General features: G+C 46.5%; 1 protein-coding gene across 5 annotated transcripts in view; it reads left to right on the forward strand.

The window, feature by feature from the left end:
* CASK (peripheral plasma membrane protein CASK) overlaps nt 1-18,794 on the forward strand; it is an 815,631-nt gene that overhangs the window by 312,323 nt on the left and 484,514 nt on the right. For 4 of the 5 annotated variants that reach the window (XM_070532311.1, XM_070532313.1, XM_070532314.1 and 1 more), the window contains 4 exons: nt 11,425-11,547; nt 15,660-15,743; nt 17,251-17,359; nt 18,569-18,690. In XM_070532311.1, the coding sequence (XP_070388412.1) occupies nt 11,425-11,547; nt 15,660-15,743; nt 17,251-17,359; nt 18,569-18,690 (438 nt within the window). The remainder of the gene's footprint in view (nt 1-11,424; nt 11,548-15,659; nt 15,744-17,250; nt 17,360-18,568; nt 18,691-18,794) is intronic. The other variant, XM_070532312.1, reaches the window with a different exon arrangement.

Here is an 18,794-nt window from a genome sequence, read left to right on the forward strand (position 1 = left end):
CTTCTCGTTCAGTTCACCAGGTTGAGCTGGTCCGTCGAGTTGGAGCTGAACAGCACTGCCTCCCATTGCCGTGTGGTGGGATGTATCGTGGGAGTGAGCCCTGGTGTGCTTGCGCAAACCCATATCACGTGGTAAACACATATTGTATGGAACAGCGGTTCACATACATCGCTTTAGATTTTGAGTACTTTGGTGAAAGTTTTACGAGTGCTGACCAAGTCATTGCTATATAATCGCACAGAGATTCCGCAATGGAATTCGAAGCCGCAATAGTCGGCGCTAAACAAGGAATCAACGTTTTACTGTACTTATTTTCTAGTAGCAGTGTTTTGCTACAACAGCCTTCACGCCGGCAAACTGTTTGAAGCAGATCTGTAGACGTTAAAAAAAATACAAGTAAGTGATTACTCAATAAAACATATTCCAAGGCAAGTTAATGCGTAATTTTTTACCAGGATTGTGGTGCAGCAAGCAATCTGTGACGTGCGAAGCAGTGTGCCTGTTCGTGTCGGTTGTGTTGTCCTTGGTCTTTTGCTGCATCGCAATTATGGTAAAAGATAACCGGTTAGACTAACAGTTACTTCGTTGAAATAATTAGTTTATTAAAGTGACCACATAAGGCGCCACTAAGTAAGTTAGCCATTGTTAAACTGTAATTGATTAATTTTGCGGTATTTTTTCTCGCGGCCTTTACTGCACGAATGCAGTAACTATAGCGAGCTAGCCTGGTTCTTTCAGTGTGTCCTCTGCAGCCATGCACACGTCTTTCTCTCTTCCCAAACCATTGCTTTTTTTTTAAATGTTGGTTGGTTATCGTCCTTTGCTTTCTTGTGAAGGCATGGGCATCGACAGCGAGTACTCGCTCGTTCTGAGCACTGGAGGGTAGGTGGATGTTGTAACGTTGCGAATACATTGCGCACAAGACTGGTTCTCCCATGCCGCACTTCTCGCGTCTGTGCTGTCTATAAAGCGTAGCGTTTCACTATCGCGGAGGCTCGGAGGTGGTGCTTCCGGTAGGCCCAGTAAGAAGCGGAACTTAAAACAGCGGTCATTGATATCGGGCAATAGCAGCGTCGGTTCAGTTCATCAGCAAGCATCAGGTGGAGCGTTTAGGATGAGGCAAGTGTAACACTGAGCAGCCCTGCTGGCCTGTCTCAACGTGCGCATACTCAAGGCTATTGCGTGGCACGGGCGTGCTCGTTCTACTGCCATTCTTTCCAAATTTAAGGGCTCAAGACTGTATCGCCGGTTACAGTTTGTATCGTGAAGAAAAGTAACTAGTTCAATATAATGGGTTACTAAAATGTAACTGAATTACAGAGAGCGTTACCGAGTAAAAACAATCGATAACTTACAAAACTACCAAAGAAATTTCATTGATTACAAGTAATTATTTACATGTAGTTATTTACGTACAAGTCTGGCTCGAAGTCAGTTGGCCTAAAAAATACTATTGGTCCGGTTTTTCAAAGGCAGCTGCGCGAAATATGGTCAGTAGTTGGCCGTTAGGAATCAGTTGGATTAACGTGAGGCAGAACAACATGGCTGCCCGCACAATTACCGAGCAGCGTGATAAGGTGCACGGAACAAAACGCGGAGCCTACATTTGCTTTGCTCTATCAGCCCATTTATTAACACTATGCAGCGCGAAATATACAGCCAGAAAGAAGGCACACAGATACACCTAACAGGCGCTTGTGACTCGTATCTGTGTGTATTCTTAGTGGTTGTAACATTGCGCCGCATTGTCATGAAGCAAGCACCAACTTGCCCAGCAACATGTCCTTCAGCAGTCCATCGCCCAAGCCATGCTTTGCTATTCCAAACGCGTGTTCATTTAGCTTTCCCCAACTCTTTAAAACTCAATGTCTTTGACAGGGTAATTAGTTCCTTCTCTTTCTCTGTATGGGTACCTTGTGAGGATAACGAAACACGTGTTGAATTGTTTCTTCTTTGTTTCCTGACGCTGCAGAGGAATGGTCTTCAGCAAATTTTTTTTCCTTATTACACCGCGTTCAGAGAATCAACCGCGCATATACGGGTTCGAACAGTAGTGCTCAGCGCTTTAAAGTATCATGATTTCGCAATTTTTGTTTTCATTCTTTTATATATAGTTCCATAGCTCGTTTCCTCTCCGTCGGCCTTATCCAGCTTCTCCTATCCGTATAAATGTTTCCTTGGCTGCCACACGGGCACCCTGTCCATGCACTTACGATAGCAAATCGACGTGATAACGAGACAATAGCCGCAGCGCTGGTTCCTCGTGGACGCCACTCATGCAATAAAGTTTTCTAAATATTTGACCGCTTACGATTATTATAATCGCATTCGAGCACGTAAATGTCGCCGAACTGCTGGAAAAACTGTTTGCCCGTCACTGTCCAAGCTTTCTGTTTAAGTAAAACAATAAAGAAAACTGGGCGCATGTTGTCGCCCTTTTACGAGTCTCATCACACGGTCACACAGCGAGGGGACCGTAATCTGGAGCGTTCGTTTAGAATCGCAACTCTCGCTGGAAATGGAAAGAGCAACCTGAAAGTGATCAGCAATATCGCGTCGGGACCTTTGATTGTTGACGTGATTGGGGGACACGGCACCGTGTTGTATTGTATGTCTGTACGTAATGCGACGACACGGACAATGTGTGCGACTATGTGGTATCCTCGCAGGCTGTGTAACCGCATCCAGAAAAATAGTCTTATATTGTCCAATCTTCCATTTTTGTTTCCTTCTTTTTTTTCTTCTTGTTTTTTTCACATTTACCCGCTTTCCCAGGTACAGGGTAGTCAGGCGGAGATATCATCTAGTACCGCCCCCTCCCCCTTTTTTTTTACTTGCATCTCTCTCTTACTGTTGATCTTCAATGCTGATAAATGTTCGTTTATCTCCCGAAACGTGTACCGAGGCGCTGTATATAACGCGTAAACTATTCAAACTGGTCGCATCTATATAAAAAAAATTGTTCAACTGAAGTATTCGGCAGGTTTCCTGCTTTTCTTGCAGAAGTGTGTGATTACCCGAAATGTCGAATACGAATAGAATTGTAGGTATCAGACAACGAAAATAAGACTTTAGTTTCTTTTTTACTGAGCTACCTTCACTCAAACTTACATTTCACTTTCTTTTTATAAATGAAATCGATTTCATTTAATTAATTCGGTATTCCATTCGAAACTATTCCTAATCAAAGACTCCTGATATCTTTTTTAGCAAACCGTCTCGCGAGCTCCGTTATAATCTCCCGGTGTAAGCCGCTTGACAGCTCGAATTCGTGAACCTTGCCGCTCGCTCTGAAGTTTAAAGGAGGCAGCCTCGTACGTTACTGCTTGCCAGGGGTAGATGGAGCCACGAACACCAACCATTAGCCGGGTTCGTTTATAACTATCGAGCGCTCCCCGGCGACTCGCTTCTGTCGTTGAACTCAGCGGAGACATATTTAACCGCGTGAACTGTAATATCATTCTGTTTAGCAGCGGACTATGATAAAAATACAAGTTTCTTTTCGCGTTGTAGTACAATGAACGAAATAATGACCACCACAGTTTCCTTCGCGTGGACGCAATTGGCGAAGCACGCTGCGCGTATGCGGCAGAGACTGTGGCCGCAATGTGTATGAAAAGTTACGCTCCTCACTTCGTTTGCCTATTTGTTTTTAGCTTTTTTTGCTACTCTGATTCCTCATCCTTACAACGTAAGTAGTCGCCCATTAATTATCATTTCTTAAGTGTAGGTAGTGTCGATGTCAGCAGCATAGACTTGCGTGTCCCAGTAAGAACGATAGCTGGAGGTGCGTGACGGTGCTTTCTGGAGTCATGCGTTAAGCGCATCTTCTTGGATCTCGAGCGCTTCGTTCGCACCGGTTAAGCTCTGGCCGTTGCTGCATTCATCTCATTTGAGCTGAGGGATCATTCTTCGTGAGAGGTCTCAACGGAGTGGTTGTCAGTAGTCTTCCACATAGCGTGATTGCGAGCTAGTTGTTAACTACTCGCACTAAAACAACAGGGATACGACGGAGCACTCAAACCGACACAGGATGCAGTGCTGTCTACCAGCGTACGAGAGGTGCACTTTGTGCGTCTAGCACGCCGTCACTGACATTCTACGGGAAAAAAATACAGCTTGTATAAGTGACAACGATAGCAACATATCAGCACCTAAGTCTACAATTATAATTGTTTCTATTTGCGGTTCCTGTTTGACTGCTATGTCCGATTGCCTCTTGCAGACGTCTTGTTCTGAATACGTTTTGAATACGTTTTATATATGTTGCGGTTGCTGTAATAAACACTCCAGTTGAGAGTAAGGCTCGTCCCAGCTCGAGGGGAGGTTCGGGCCCCTTTAAAAAGGGCCCCTCACCAGGTCTGGCCGTATTGAGCTGACAAGCGCAGAGCATACAATGCGCGATAACGATCGTGTCTGCAAAGTATTACATCGCTACGTGCCGCGGAAAGATCTGAAATTTCAAACCGAATGCCATTTTCGCTTCTCCTCGCGGCCGCCGCGGTCTAAGCCGGAGGATGACGTACACATGCTGGTGTGCCTATGTAGTCATTCGCGCTGTGACGTCGCTCGTGGGGACGCGTGACTTCGAGAAATATTCAAGCCAGCATCTGTTATTTGTGTAATATGCTGCTAGAATAGACGAATTAAAGCATAGAGAAATAATAAAACACACAAACAATGTTTGCGTCCTTTTGTTTTACTTCACACCGCAGCAAGAGAGATGTATTTCCGTTTCGTCTGCTTGTTCCAACGTCGTGCAGTCGCGCGCGCGGACACGGAAACTATTTCATTTTCTACCGTGTTCCAGCGCGGGATCATGCTCTGTGATCTGCTTGTGTCTGCCTTAGTATTCGTGTAGCACAGACTTATACCGCTAGTCAGGTGTTCTTGTGCACAGCGCGCAAAACCGTGCGCTGCGCGAAACGAGACAATCGCAACCGCTAGCGCGCAAAGCCGTCAGCGGAAGTGCGCCGCGCCACCAAAAGGCGAAGAGAAAATAAAATGAAGGCGGCGCCCGTGATGTATGCGTCACGTGATCCTCGATGCTCGAGGTCCGATATGGGAGAACTAGACCCTATGGAGAACGCAGGCAAAGAATTTCGCTTGCGGAGGCTAGACGGGGCAAGTGGAGAGCGTATATGTTTGCGGTGAAGCTCGCCTCCTGAAATCATGTTCGCGGCACTGAAATATTTCTGTCTCGGCTATTAACGAGCCGATTTGAAAGAAAATTGTGGCAGAACCCTCCCTAGAGGACACGTAACAACTTCCAGCGTATACCGGAAGTTTGCTGTGTGGCCTGGCGAGGGGCCCTTTAAGGCCCTGAATCAACCCTAGGGCTTGGTGAAATAAAATCCGCGGGTAGCATAGGCTGCTGTGAACATCTCAGCCAAGATCTGCGGTCGTACGCGGTGCGTAGAGCTCGCAAGCGGATCGCGAAGCGACGTTTCTCTCGAACGCTCTCGTTTCAACTGAAGGCCCTGTCCTCACTCTCTTCTAGAGGCGCTAGGCGCTATTTCTTCATCGGACGCACTATTTCGTCATTCCCTTAGACGGCTGCTATTGGCCGATAGCTGGCATCAAGCTACAGTCGGCTACATGGCGTAGATATCGTGGCCGCCGCTAGGTGCCGCCACGACTCCACTGGCTAAGCGCACTGCGGCTCGCTGAGGACAAGCGCGTTTGGCTTATGTTTAGCACGTCGTCGGCACCAAAGGTGGAAGTCGTGGGGCCTGCGTTAACACCCAAAATGAAATTTGAACTGCGCGCCACGGTGACATTTAGAAGGCGCAGCGTTGTGGGCACGCCCCACTGCGCCGTAGCCTTCGCAGTGCAAGGCAATGAAGAAGAAACGGGAACACAAGGGAGGCCGTATTTGATTGCCAAAATATCCACTTCTGTTGAACGCATTGAAGTAGTTTTTGAAGCGAAGTATTTTTGAAATAGCCTATTTTCATTTCAAGTGCATTTCTCCGCGTCGATAAAAAGTGGTTCAGGGCCCCTTTAGGTGTCAAGTTTTAAGTGCCTGTCTACGCAATCGTTTTTACATGGCTATGAATGGTCTGTTGTGAGTGCTGCGGTGCACAAAAAGAATTGCAGGTATACTAGTTAGATACGCAAATAAATTTTGAGAAATGAAAGTGAGCGTACGCATGGTGGGAGCTAAAGTCAGCATCTGTACTTCTGCTGATATTACAGAGAAAGCGAGAATAAATTGACAGGCACGGTCGGGGTTAGCTGGAAGGTAACGTGCATGGTTTGAGAACATCCTCCTACCGGGAACGGGGGAGGGGGGCTACTATAGGGGCGTGAACAGAGATGCAGACCGCAACACGCTACACTCGGCAACCTGCGAAGAACCTGGCAAAGGGTTTCGACTTAGGCACCCACGTAGTATATTATTTCAGTGTCACTTCATTAAGAAATTAAAAATTGCAATGTCAGCTGCGAAGCCACCTTCAGGCAAAAATTGAATGAATGTGAAATTTGCAACAAAGACATTTACCAGGCCCGGCTCACACGCACTAACACACTGCTCAACGCATGCACGCTGCCAGTATTTTGAATTCACTTCGGAAGTTATAACAAAGATTGATTCTTTTATGCGCGTTGTAGTTTTGTACGGTGCAGTGGGATGTTGCGTGCTTATTATGCATTGTCGGACAGCTAGGATCCCTTGAATGGCAGACTTCTCCGCAGTTCTCTCTTTCTTCTTCTTCTTCTTTTTTTTTGGCTCGGCACAATAAAAACATGTGCTTGGTTTGAATGTGAGCAGAGAAAGGCAATCTACACCCTACGAGCCAATTACCTACTGCCCCAATCTCCAAATCTACAACTTCTGCGGCATCCACAACCATGAACTAAACACTTTCGATGTCCCTGCGGCTTCTCCTTTGCGCGTAAGCTCCCAGGTTTCTTGCGTGTTATTTCCTGGTCGCAGTCAACATCAGTCTCTTTCTTTCCTGTCTTGCCCCTTACCTCCGGAGTGCAGATATCTTTTGACCCTTTATTAGAGCGCAGCTCTTAGGCGCCCGTTCCTACGGCGAGCGTCGGCGTCGGCGTTGCCCCTCGTAACCTCGTTGCCTCGTTGCCTCGTAACCGAGCGGACTAACACAGCATAGGATGAAAGCGAAGGCGGAACGCAGCGGGAGATGAAAGTCAGCAGTAGCGAAGATAGCGTGCGGAGGAAAGCGGAGGAAGTGGGTGCAGCAGAACCATGAGGTGGAAAGCTGAGGAGGAGGGTATGGTGAAAGCGTGAGAATAGAAGCGTGGCGCCGCACAAGACGGGCTTTGAGGCGATGATTGCTACGAGGTGGCGCCAGAGTAGCTAGCGTCGTCTGTATGGAAACAAAGCACTGCATGAGCCGAGGTCTGTCTGCGGAGGCTGCTCTGAATGGCGCCTACGCGTTACCCACGTGCCGCCTCTCCCGATCTAAGGTTTCCCGATAAGGTTTCGGCGCGAAATTAAAAAAAAAAAGCTTCAGCGTCCTTTTCTTTTCTATGAATCCACAAATTGCCGCGCAATCAGCGAATTCAGAGTTCCTCAAGAATACATTATCAATCTAAACTAATTAAATGTTTGTTTAGTTTTCCTTTAGAAGGAACGTTTACCTTCGGAGCTCCTGTCCAAATGCACTGGAACGGAGGAATCGCCTTGCTCGGCATTCATTTCGCTCCATTCAATTAGATTTGTTACATTTAAAAGAAGAAAAAATCTACCAAGCATGTATGAGGTACAGCTCTTATTTATGCAATCAACTCTTTCTTTAGAAATATGTTTGAAGAAGGCGCAAGAACTGAGACATCGAGTCGACAGCGCTGTAACTCAGTAATGAGAAATAATATTGCAAGTCTGCGAACTGCATTTACTGAGACATCTAAAGCAGGTACAATTATTCTATTCTTAGCGATTCTCAAGTATACGCTGAATTGGTGAACAGGACTTCTTGAAAGCTCTCTTAAGCATTGTGACGATTTCGCACGAGTTATAAATTAACAAATTATATTTGTTCGCCTTCAAATGCTCTAAACGATGATGTTAACAGAACTGCGCTATCCATATCTTGGTGAAACGTTACCGATTAGTAAGCTTTTCGCGTCAATTTATTTTAGCTTTCCTATTTCGGGCATTTTCGTAAAATACTTGAGGCACTTGTTTTTTCGTAAATACTTGAGGAAATTGTGTTTTCTGCAGTCGCTATAATTTATATCTTTAAGTGCAACAAGTGGCATTCAAACTGGTTTAGGTGTTGTCTACTGAGAGCATTAATGCGTTTCATTCGCGTTGGAAGAGATAAATCAGAGTTGACCTCGCGTAACCGGCAAGCAGCAACCTAGAGTGGCAAAGAGCAATAAATCAAGGAGAAGAAAAAGTAAAGCGAGTAAGAGCTCGGGTGCGTTCTTTCGCGTCTGGCGTGTCCAGCCAGCCTTGCCCTTCCCTACCTTACATCCCTTTCTCCCTTGCGTGGTGTCGCCGCCAGCGGCGAGGAATTGAGAAAGGCTGTTAAAGCCTTCGCCGCCGAACGACAGAGGGCAGCACGTTGGCCGCACTACCTCCACGACATACTCCGGAAATGCTTGGATTTCTGCGTTTCCAGTTTCTTGCGGGTTTGAACCTTCGACCGCGTCGTTTCGTGCCAGAAAGGGGGACATTCGCGCAAGGATGGGGTTCCTCAATTTCACGCCTTAGTGAACCTGTCACTTTCACTTTCCGGCTAGTCTAATTTTTTCCGCTGGAAAGCTCGCGCCTCCCGGGAGATTATGAAGCTTAAGCTGTTGACGCGCGAGAGCGTTTGTTTAAGAACGACCGTTTGTGTCTGGTTGTCTTGCTTCACGGAAATGTTCATATTTTGAATTTCGAACTCCGGAGAAGAAAAAAAAATCAATAAGCCGTTATTGGCGGGAAGAAACGATAAAGTTGTTCCGATTTATTTTTCGTGTATGTGCATATGTGCTTTCCTAAGCCCAGACCAGCTGTACGAATTAATACGTTACGAAATATAAAGAAAAAAGGCTCGTAGCGCTGGTCCTTGTGGCGAAAGCCTTGCTGTTGCTACGTTGCTTTATGCAAAAACAAAACAAAAAAATTACCGACGATTACGTTACTTCCTAATGCGAAATTTGAGCGCAGCAAATAAGCTGTTTCACCTTTTCGGTAGATTGAGGCAAAGAAATCTAGCAACACATGTATGCGCTATCACAGAATTTTTTTTTATTTTTCACACGTATTCCTTTAACAAAGACTCCACTAACAGTTCTTGACAGTCATGAAGGAAGCTTTGTGGTCGGAGAAATAGACTGATATATGTTCGACTTGGTACACCAATGCTTGATTCTCAAAGACGAGATCTATACAAGTGCCTCGCGAGGTTGTCACAGCCGTGGGACGCGTTACGAGCGAGAGGAACGGGATGTTCTCCCGCATAAGTGTTAGGAAATTGCTGTTTGTCTTTATGTCAACATTAAAGTCCCCCACTACTAACATCGGTGTGGATCGATGGACGGTTAATGCGAGTTGCAGGAAGTGCACGACGTCTTTCGTGAGTGCGGTAGCGGACTCACGAACGCGGTATCAGTCGGTCGCTGCTAGCGCTGGGGGGATGAAAGGGGGGCGGAGCTGGTTACGAGGCCGACGACAACGCCGACGACGACGCGAAACCCAGGAACGGACGCCAAAGAGCCATTTGTGTAGCCAGCCCTCCTCCACAGTCTCTCCTCCTCCCTTCCATCATCCTCCCTCGCCCGGAGAGCCGACAGCGCGCATGCGCGGCGGCGGAGCAGATTCGTCGGCGAGCTGGTTACGAGGCCGACGACAACGCCGACGACGACGCGAAACCCAGGAACGGACGCCAAAGAGCTGCGCTCTAAAACAATCCAATTCCAATTCCAACATCACCAATTCCACCGTATAAAAGATTGATCACACTCTGATTCCTATAATAATCATGAATACTGTCACACCCCACTACGAAAAATTATTCTCAATTTGCTCTGTAAATACACTTTTCAGAGCCAGTGGACTGTTGTTCTCCAACGATTGGATAGCCCGATCGCAGCAAATACAGTGTTCTACTTGGCTGTCTTGATCGTAGAACAACAGCAGAGAAACGGAACCATGCCCTTAGCTCTTTCTTGCCGCAGCTGGCGCATTTATAGGCAAGATATGAGCGCGGTTGAATGAATGGTACGAATCGCAGCATCTTCGGAGGAATGAGTACGTCTCATGCCTACAGTCGATGCGACATGGTAATTGAACTCCACGTATCTGTGGCCTGGTTGCCTTGTCTTCGGTAATCGGTAGTTAGTGGGAACCAACGCACTAAACAAAGGCAAGCGCCAACCTCGTCGGTTCTGCTCCATTTGTCTTACACGTGTGCGTGCTGTCGCGGGCGGCCACTTCCAGAAGACGAACCGACCGGCCCACTAACTACTACCATTAAGCAGCAAGATAAGCCGACAACTGTGGCAACCTATACTGACGTGGTTATAATTGGTAAATCGGTAATGTGGGTGACCGGAGTAACATGGCTCGCATGCGGTCTTCATTTCTTTTCTTCCTACGAAGTTTTGCGCTGATGAAGTTGAGAGTTGGTAGGGAAGCTAAGTGGTGCGACTTGGTTAAGGAACGTGGTATATAGTGCAAATACAAACGCTAGTTCAGTAGTACGCCTCCTTGCGTGTGTCAGTGACCTAACGAAGACTTATTTTTTTATACGGATGCCAGTGAGGGGAACGAGAAGGGGGCGGGGGGCGTTAGAACTACTGTTGATAGTTTCGGGGTCCGTTATTTTCCACTCACGTAAAAGGGAATTCTCGTTTTTCGCTCGTGTATACTAAACAAAGAAAGAATAATAACAGACCAGTGGTCTTGGCTTGATGGCTTCCCTACAACACAAGACGTAATTACATTTCTTTTGTACACTTCGCTCTCACGTATCCCGACAGGCCAAGCGTTTCCATTCCAGTGGCAACTAACACCGAGTAATCTTTGCTTGCCAGTTATTTCATGAGGCTTCACGCCATCCTGCGTTGTGCATTACGTACAACGAAGATAGATGCTCAATCCTGTTATTCCACAACAGAAACAGCAAATGCACTAACAAGAACGACCAGCTCGAACTATTTTAAAACTTTCTTGCAGTAAGTTTCTTTTCTATCTCAGTCCAGGGTAGGGAGTACTCCTTTTGTGCATTATATTATGTGTTGATATAATTACTGCTCATCAATATCGAATACACGTTTCAGTTTGAATTTTTGAAGGACAATGTTAATAGCAGCAACGACAGTCTTACGTTAGCTGTGGGTGATCTGCTGTGGTAATCGACCATGATCGCGTTGGCGAGACATGCGGTACTATACCTCGACCTCGCATGCTTGTGCGCCGCGCTTACATCTCTGCCCGTGTTCCTTGTTCACCCTGCGCAGCTCACCGGTCGGCAGTGGGACCAAATCAGCGAGTACGGGAAGGACGTCATACAGCGAATGCTCTGCGTCGACCCCCAGGAACGGTACACCGTCCAGGAACTGCTCAACCACCCTTGGCTCAGGGTAGGTACCGTCTTTTCAGTCCCCGTGTGTGTTGTGTGTGGACCCTGAAACGATTTTGACGATTTTGTACAAACGTACTACCTACTTAGGATAGGTCCTTCTGATCATTAAGTGACGAATTTAAAGGCGAACTGCAACGAAGTTATGGATCGCGTAAAAAGCCCCGTTTCAGATAATTTACACATGCAGCAGCCTTTGTGGAAATTTTTACGCTTGAAACGCGAGTGGGCGCTTCACAAGACGCTCGCAAAAATCGGTTTTTATACCGAAACTGAGAAATAATAAACGACGCCTTTATCGGTCGTCGGAAGTGGCGAACTGTGCAGACTGTAGAGAACTAGTCTGCTTCCCTTGCTTGTATACCGTTTCGGTGTAGATCCCTCATTTCTTCTAGCCACAGAGTTAGTATACTTTGCTACTTGCTTCGTGCGCTCTGCCAATGTAAGCAATGTAAACCCAGCTGGGCACGGGCTTGCACAAAACTGCGACGTGCGCACGCCAGCGCGCACGTCACAGACGCTCTACAGTCTAGTGTGGCTGACGCGGGAATGCACGCCGCAGCAGCTGGAACGGGGTGCATCGCGCGTTAGTTTGGCTGACCAGCAGCGTACTGGTGGCATATAAATACAGTTCGGGATCACTGAAGCATGCGTGTTGTGTTTGCGCCTTCGACAAACAAGGAAGCGCGAGCTTGCCGTGCAGTTGTGCGATTGCGCTGCGGTAACTCGCTAAAAGTATATTAGAGACATTAGAGACTTTTAGCCTGTCCGCTATTCCGGTAAACTGGAGCGCTTTGGGCGGATTGCCGGATTTGCGGGGGCGTAAACGTGAGCCACCAGAGTGGTGCAGCCGCCTGGTAGCGTAGAGTTCCACCAGACAAACACAGAGCTAAAACTGCAATAACCCACAATATCCTGCTTCACTAGTGGTGCAAATTTTTGGCAGTGGAGTAATTGTGAACACGATTACGCCACTGTCGAAAATTTACACCAGCAGCTAAGCAGAATATAGTAATTAGCCTTGTGTTTGTGTGGTTGAGCTTTGCGCCACCAGCTGACGCCACCAATCTGGCCACTCACGTTTACGCCCCCGCTAAACCGGCAAACCGCCCGCGCTTGCCGGAGTACCGGACATGCTAAAAATTTCTATTGTCTCTATTTAGCGTGTCCGCTATACCGGCAAACGGCGGTGGTTTGGACGGATTGCCGGATAGGCGGGGGCGTAAACGCGAGCGGTCGGAGTGGTGAAGCCGCCTGGTGGCATAGAGCTCAGCAAGACAAACACAGAGCTAAAGTTGCAGTTACCTACTGTATTCAGCTTCGCTGCTGGGGCAAATTTTCGGCAGCGGCGTAATTGTGAACGCAATTTCGCTACTGTCGGAAATTTGCACTAGCAGCTAAGCATAAAATAGTTATTGGCTCTGTGTTTGTGTGGTTGAGCTTTGCACCACTAGCTGGCGCCACCAATCTGGCCGCTCACGTTTACGCCCCCGCTCAACCGGAGAACTGCTCGCGCTTGCCGGAATACCAGAGGCACTAAAATTCTCTATTAGACGGCTTTAGCGTGTTCGGTATTCGGGTAAATGCAAATGGACTGGTCGTTTTACCGGATGAGCGGAGACGCAAACGTGAACGCCCTGCACGGTTCAGCCACCTGGTGGCACAGAGCTCAACCAGACAAACACACATCTAAAATGGCAGTAACCAAATACTGTACTTCGCTGCTGGTGTAACTGTTCGGCAGGTGCGTAATAGTGAACACGTTGTCTTCTTAAAATTGAAATGTATTACACTTGGTTACAACAATAAAAGTTCTGTGTTTGGCTTGTTAAGCTCTGCGCCTCCAGGTGCCGGCCGCTCAGGCCGCTCGCGGTTACTCTAGATACCCTTTATCACAGCGGTATTAGTATGGAACGGCTTTAGTTTATTCCTCGGCCCATCCGTCAAAACGCACAGACCGCCTACGGTTACTGGAATACCGGACACGCTCGGCGCTGCGACAGAACGCTCGCAACGCACGCTGCTTGGGTAGTTCTCGTTCGGAATCGACAGCAAGGCGGCTAGCGGAGAGTTTGGGGAGTCTTCGCGCGCTGGCCCCGAGACAACCGGAAGAAGACACGACGTCGCATCATGATGCGGAACCAGTGAAGGCGGAGCTTACCTCCAATCACTCGGCTGAGGAGAAAAGCATGGCTGGAGATGATAACTTGTAACCGTTCATAGCTATCTTAATGTGAGACGCTTCACTTCAATTGTGGCGCTAATGTTTTACTGGAGCTGTAGCCTACGCGCCTACAAATTTTGTCCTAACCGTTTGAGGGACCATTTAAGACGCAATCAGGATAGTTCATAGGTGGAGCAAGAGGAAGAGGTTGTACTTTTGCATTGCAAAATATGTATGCAGGGTGAAGTAGGAGATCAGTTAGACAGCTAATATTACCTACTTCCTCGTTCTCTTCAGAATTCTGCGTGGAAATCTGAACGAGCCCTACGAATGAATCGTACTCCGTAACGTGCTGTTACGGCAGGAGCTGTAGATATAAAAGTTACGTTGAGAAGATGTAAGGTAATATAGAGTACTACAAGGCATAGCGTTTAATGGCAGTTATACGATAATAAACACGGTATGTGTCGAGGATGTCTGTCTGTTCACAACCAAGGAAAAAAAAGAAGAAAGAAGTCGTGGGCCATATTTTACGGGTTTTTAAACTTACGACTTAGAAATGTTTTGATATTTACATGAGCATCTAGAAACCCTCTAATAATATTATTTTTTGTCACAATACTCAGTAGATGGAAAATTATTACTAATTCTTAGCAGGAAGTATTCACAACCGACATTTTACTTCGCCCACGTACTAAACCTTCTATTAAACTGATTCACCTCTTTAATCAACCAAGTTACGATCACATAGGAAGATAATTTGTATATATCTTTACATGTATCTCATTGAGAGTGCCCCCACGAAAGCGCGTGTTGTTTCGTTTGCCTGATAGCTGTTTAATTTATAAAATGACAGATACGAACATGTGTGAAACATTCTGAAAGTAAATTTTTTTAATGAATTGGCACGAAAATTTCGCGCGCAGGCGCACGCACCGAGAGAGATAGAGAGAGGCTATGAAATTGTCATAAGCCACTTTATCCAATGTATCCACAATTTTATTTCGTTTGATTCTACGGTGACATGGAACCCACCCGAAAAGCGCACGTATTTCTGACCATGCAGCTTGAGTAAGTTCGTTCAAGAGAGGGTCGGTCACATGTGTGTCTGTTTGTGCCAGAGGGCAAATTTTTTATATGCGTAACATCCGCAAAGAATTCTGTGATAACGACCTGTTTTTGTGGTGCCTCTGACAATTTGATGAAGCCGATGGTTAGTAAGAAAGGGCGAGGGGGTGTACAAATCCGACATTTTTGAAAAATAGGTTTCCCAACCAGCGTGCATATATTCTTATTGCAACTCTGCAATGACAAATACTGATATTCAGCTTTCTGTGGGGACGTAGTCACCAGTTTGTACGTAGGTGAACGAGGTCTCCGTATCCGTTAAACAAATCTTGTAAGGTAAATTGCATCGCAGTGACGGCCGGGACTTCATTTTCACTGCAAAGGCCTTGTATTCATGTTTCAGTTGTTGGTAGGTCTAGAAGGCCAAGGAAAGTATTTCAAACTGGATGACCTAAAGTCGGCATAGGAAGCTTCAGAACCTACTCTATTGCGCCATGTGTCTGTGCTGTATCACGTGTAGTACTGCAGTTCCATGTAATGTGCTCTGACGTACCATATAGTTGTACTGTAGATACTGTGTCAGGCATCTGTTCTCCACGTCGACTTTCAGTTCGGGAAATGAGCGGCTATGAACAATGCTGGGTTAGCAGTCAAAGAAGGCGGGGACACGTCTCCTCGTTACGGATAACGTTAAAGAGAGTTCTCGTGTCTCTACTAATTTCAATGAAGTGGACGTTACTTGTCTAACTGCCAAACATATGCAGCTCTGTTATGGAGCTTCTGATGTCGCCGTAGTCACTTTCGTTTATACATTAAGCTTGCTTGATGACATTTGCTGCAAGTAAGTTCTCTTCTTTTTTTTCTTTTTGATGCCGCACCAGGATCGGGATCACTGTGCACCAAGGGTACACCTCCAGGAAACGGTGGACGAACTCCGGAAATTCAACGCTAGGAGAAAGCTCAAGGTGAGCACTGCAAGGCTATGAACACAAAAAGAAAAGTAAACTAACTTTGGCCGTATAATGTTCTTGTTTGTTCGAATGCATTTGGCACTTTCCGGCGAAGAAAAAATGAAAGAGGGAAAGAGAATAATTACAGTGGTCTAGGTGTGGGAAATCACGCAACCAGGTGTTGAGGAATTCTAATAGTTCTCAAATTTACAGGCCACCTCAGTCGCTCTAGATTCATGCAGGCATGTGGAATACACTGTAACCATAACGCTGTCTCAGAGAGATTTATTTTGTTTATTAACTGATTGATCGGCCGAATTTATCCTTTAAAAGTAATTACAGAATGTTTTAGAGACGCCACGGTAGATGGTTCAGAATTTTTTTCGGCAGCCTCGAATAGCTGGAAGAGATTTCTTTGTTTTTTCTCGAGTTATCTTTTGCTTACACAGGGCGCGTGTCACGAAGAGGAGGCTAACATAAACCCTATTCTTATATGTTCGCTGGCCACGCAGTAACTGCCTTCTTCATGATTATGCGCTCAGCCCAATCTCGCCTTAAAACCGTGAGGCACGAGCGCACAATAATTAACCCTTGTGCGACTGTCAGGGCATGACACGTAAAGACACTTTGGCACTCCGCATGTAAATGGACCACCTCAAGCTCACTCTTTCGTTCCATTGTGCGCTCAAACTCACGGTTTAGATCTACTTAACCATCAAGATTTTCCACTAGACCACTGAATTCTTCGAAGAGTAACATTCGTCTACCGAGCACTCGGGCGCTTACAACCTACCTCAGCGACATAACATTGTCGCAGTTTCGCTCGCTTTTGATCCACAAGCCACGCTATAGGCAATACGTAATTACGAGGGCTTCCAACATCCGTGAGTACGAATGCACAGGCGTGACTAACGCATTCAAATCTGGTTGAGTCTGTGAGCCGGCACAAGGCCGGAGTCTTAGCTATAGCGTGTATCTACGTAGACAGATAGGCCAAGAATTGGGCAGCAGGAATACACATAAGACTTAGAGGTGCTCCATGAAAACTTACAAAAAGATCATGTCGCCAAGCAAGAGTAATACGTAACTGAGAAGTCAAACTAACTCAAACCAGAGAGAGCCCACACTTTCATCCGTTTCTCGTGGTATACCGTTAACGTTGCAGTGAGCCTAGTTATGGCGCCATCCGAGAGGGCAATTTGTTTAACGGCGCGCAACCGAGCACCTTACTATAGCAAGCTTAATTAAAACGAGCCTTAGCGATGAACTACTTAGCTCAACTGAATACCATCTGAGCGCCTTATCTTCGCCGTGGGTGCGCTAACGGAGAAAGGCGCCTTTTCTTTTTGTAATTGTCCCTTGCTCGTCGTGAAGTTATGTCTACTGCTAGTCTAGTTTCCGGATTGTGTTTCCAAACTTGCACAAGTTCTGCTTTTTTTGTCTTCCTGTCGTACAATTCAAGCTTTGTCTCTCCTCCCGCTCTTCCGAACGATTGTAACCTGGTTCTGTTTCCTTTTCGCAGGGTGCTGTGCTAGCAGCGGTGTCCTCCCCAAAATGGACGAGTTTCTACAGTGACCCAGCCTTAGACGCAGCTTTAGACCAAGGCATTGAGGAAGAAGTGACTGCCATAGGTGGGTTTGCACCTAAAGGTTCAGTGAAGAATCACTAGCAGCTGTGGTGCTTCGTTATAAACCACCTGCATAACTTCTTGTTGCTAGGTCTGCTAGTTTGATGGGGCATTTTGCCACCCATGGGGGAAGATAGAATTAGTTTCAAAGAGGCATTTGACTAATTTATGTAGATTAGATTAAGTTAACTAATCTTTACTTTAGGGAGCTAAGACGGGCGACTTATGTTACGCGCATAGCGCTGGCTCTGTTGCTCATAATAACGCGGACTCAATATGTCGATGCAAGCCGGTGATAAGCATGCTCATTTACAATTTAAAGGAATTAAATAGTTGCAGATCCAACATTTTAGCGTAGCTTCGTGTAATTCTTGTGTGTCAATGCCGCTAATACGGGTTATTTCTTGTACTCGTCTAATAAGTACTTTCGGAGCACATTCAACAGAAACAAAAAATTGAATTTCTAACGAATCTCTGACATTATCTGTGACTTCCACGGTTTTTCTAAAGAGCGTCGGGATGGCATGATGTTGACAAGGCATCACATACCATCCGTAGAATTTGAGCACGTATACTATTAATTGTACATGTACAAACGTGCGATTTGTGAAATGTGGGAACAACGGCAAAACGTAATAAGAACGAAAGAGAACGCCAGGTCGCTCGAGTTTTAAAGAAATATTAACTTTCTTTGAAAGTCAATTTTAGAAACATTATGATGAAGGTTTTTACTTTCTTAGAAACGAAAGAATACCACCGGTTGGCGAAAAATTACCATGCCTCCTATGCAGCGCTTCCTTCTGCACCAAATATGCTTCGGTGGTAGCAGTACTCCTTTATGCTTGAATCATGCTCATTTATGTGCGTGTGTACGTGTGCATGTGTAAGCCTCGTCTTCAATTTCTGCTTTCACTCCCTGTGTCCCCTAACTACTCTAGCTAAAACGATTAGCGTTTCTCTCGGAACGAAAAACGCTCCGTATGCTCTTCTTAGCTTCAGTGACCAAATGCCGTGCTAAGTGAGCACTGTCTCTTACTTAGCACGTTCTCTTTCACGCTTGCTACACTTCTTGCTGCACGCTTGTCCCTAGGGCATTCTGCGCACGCGGTAGTGGATTAGAAGTGCGTTTACTGCTGGCATTGTCGTGAGTGCGTTTTGCCCTTTTCCCCTGCGTGTCCTCTGCCAACCTGCGTGGCGCTACGCTTCGCAAAAGGAGCGGTGTCCACGGTTCTGGATAGCCTCGACGACATCCACTGCTTGACCGACTGCTCCGAGCGGGACCGAGACTTCCTGCTTAGCGTCCTCGAGGACTCCCAGCTACACGCTCTGCTGGACGTGAGTGGTGGATCTCTTTCTCTGTCGTTTTTATTTTTTCAGGAAAAGTCGCCGCACTACAACACGCTTACACCGCCAACGTGACTGCGCAAAGGAGAAAACGA

This window comes from Dermacentor albipictus, chromosome 1, assembly GCF_038994185.2.
Source record: "Dermacentor albipictus isolate Rhodes 1998 colony chromosome 1, USDA_Dalb.pri_finalv2, whole genome shotgun sequence".
Lineage (NCBI taxonomy): Eukaryota > Metazoa > Arthropoda > Arachnida > Ixodida > Ixodidae > Dermacentor > Dermacentor albipictus.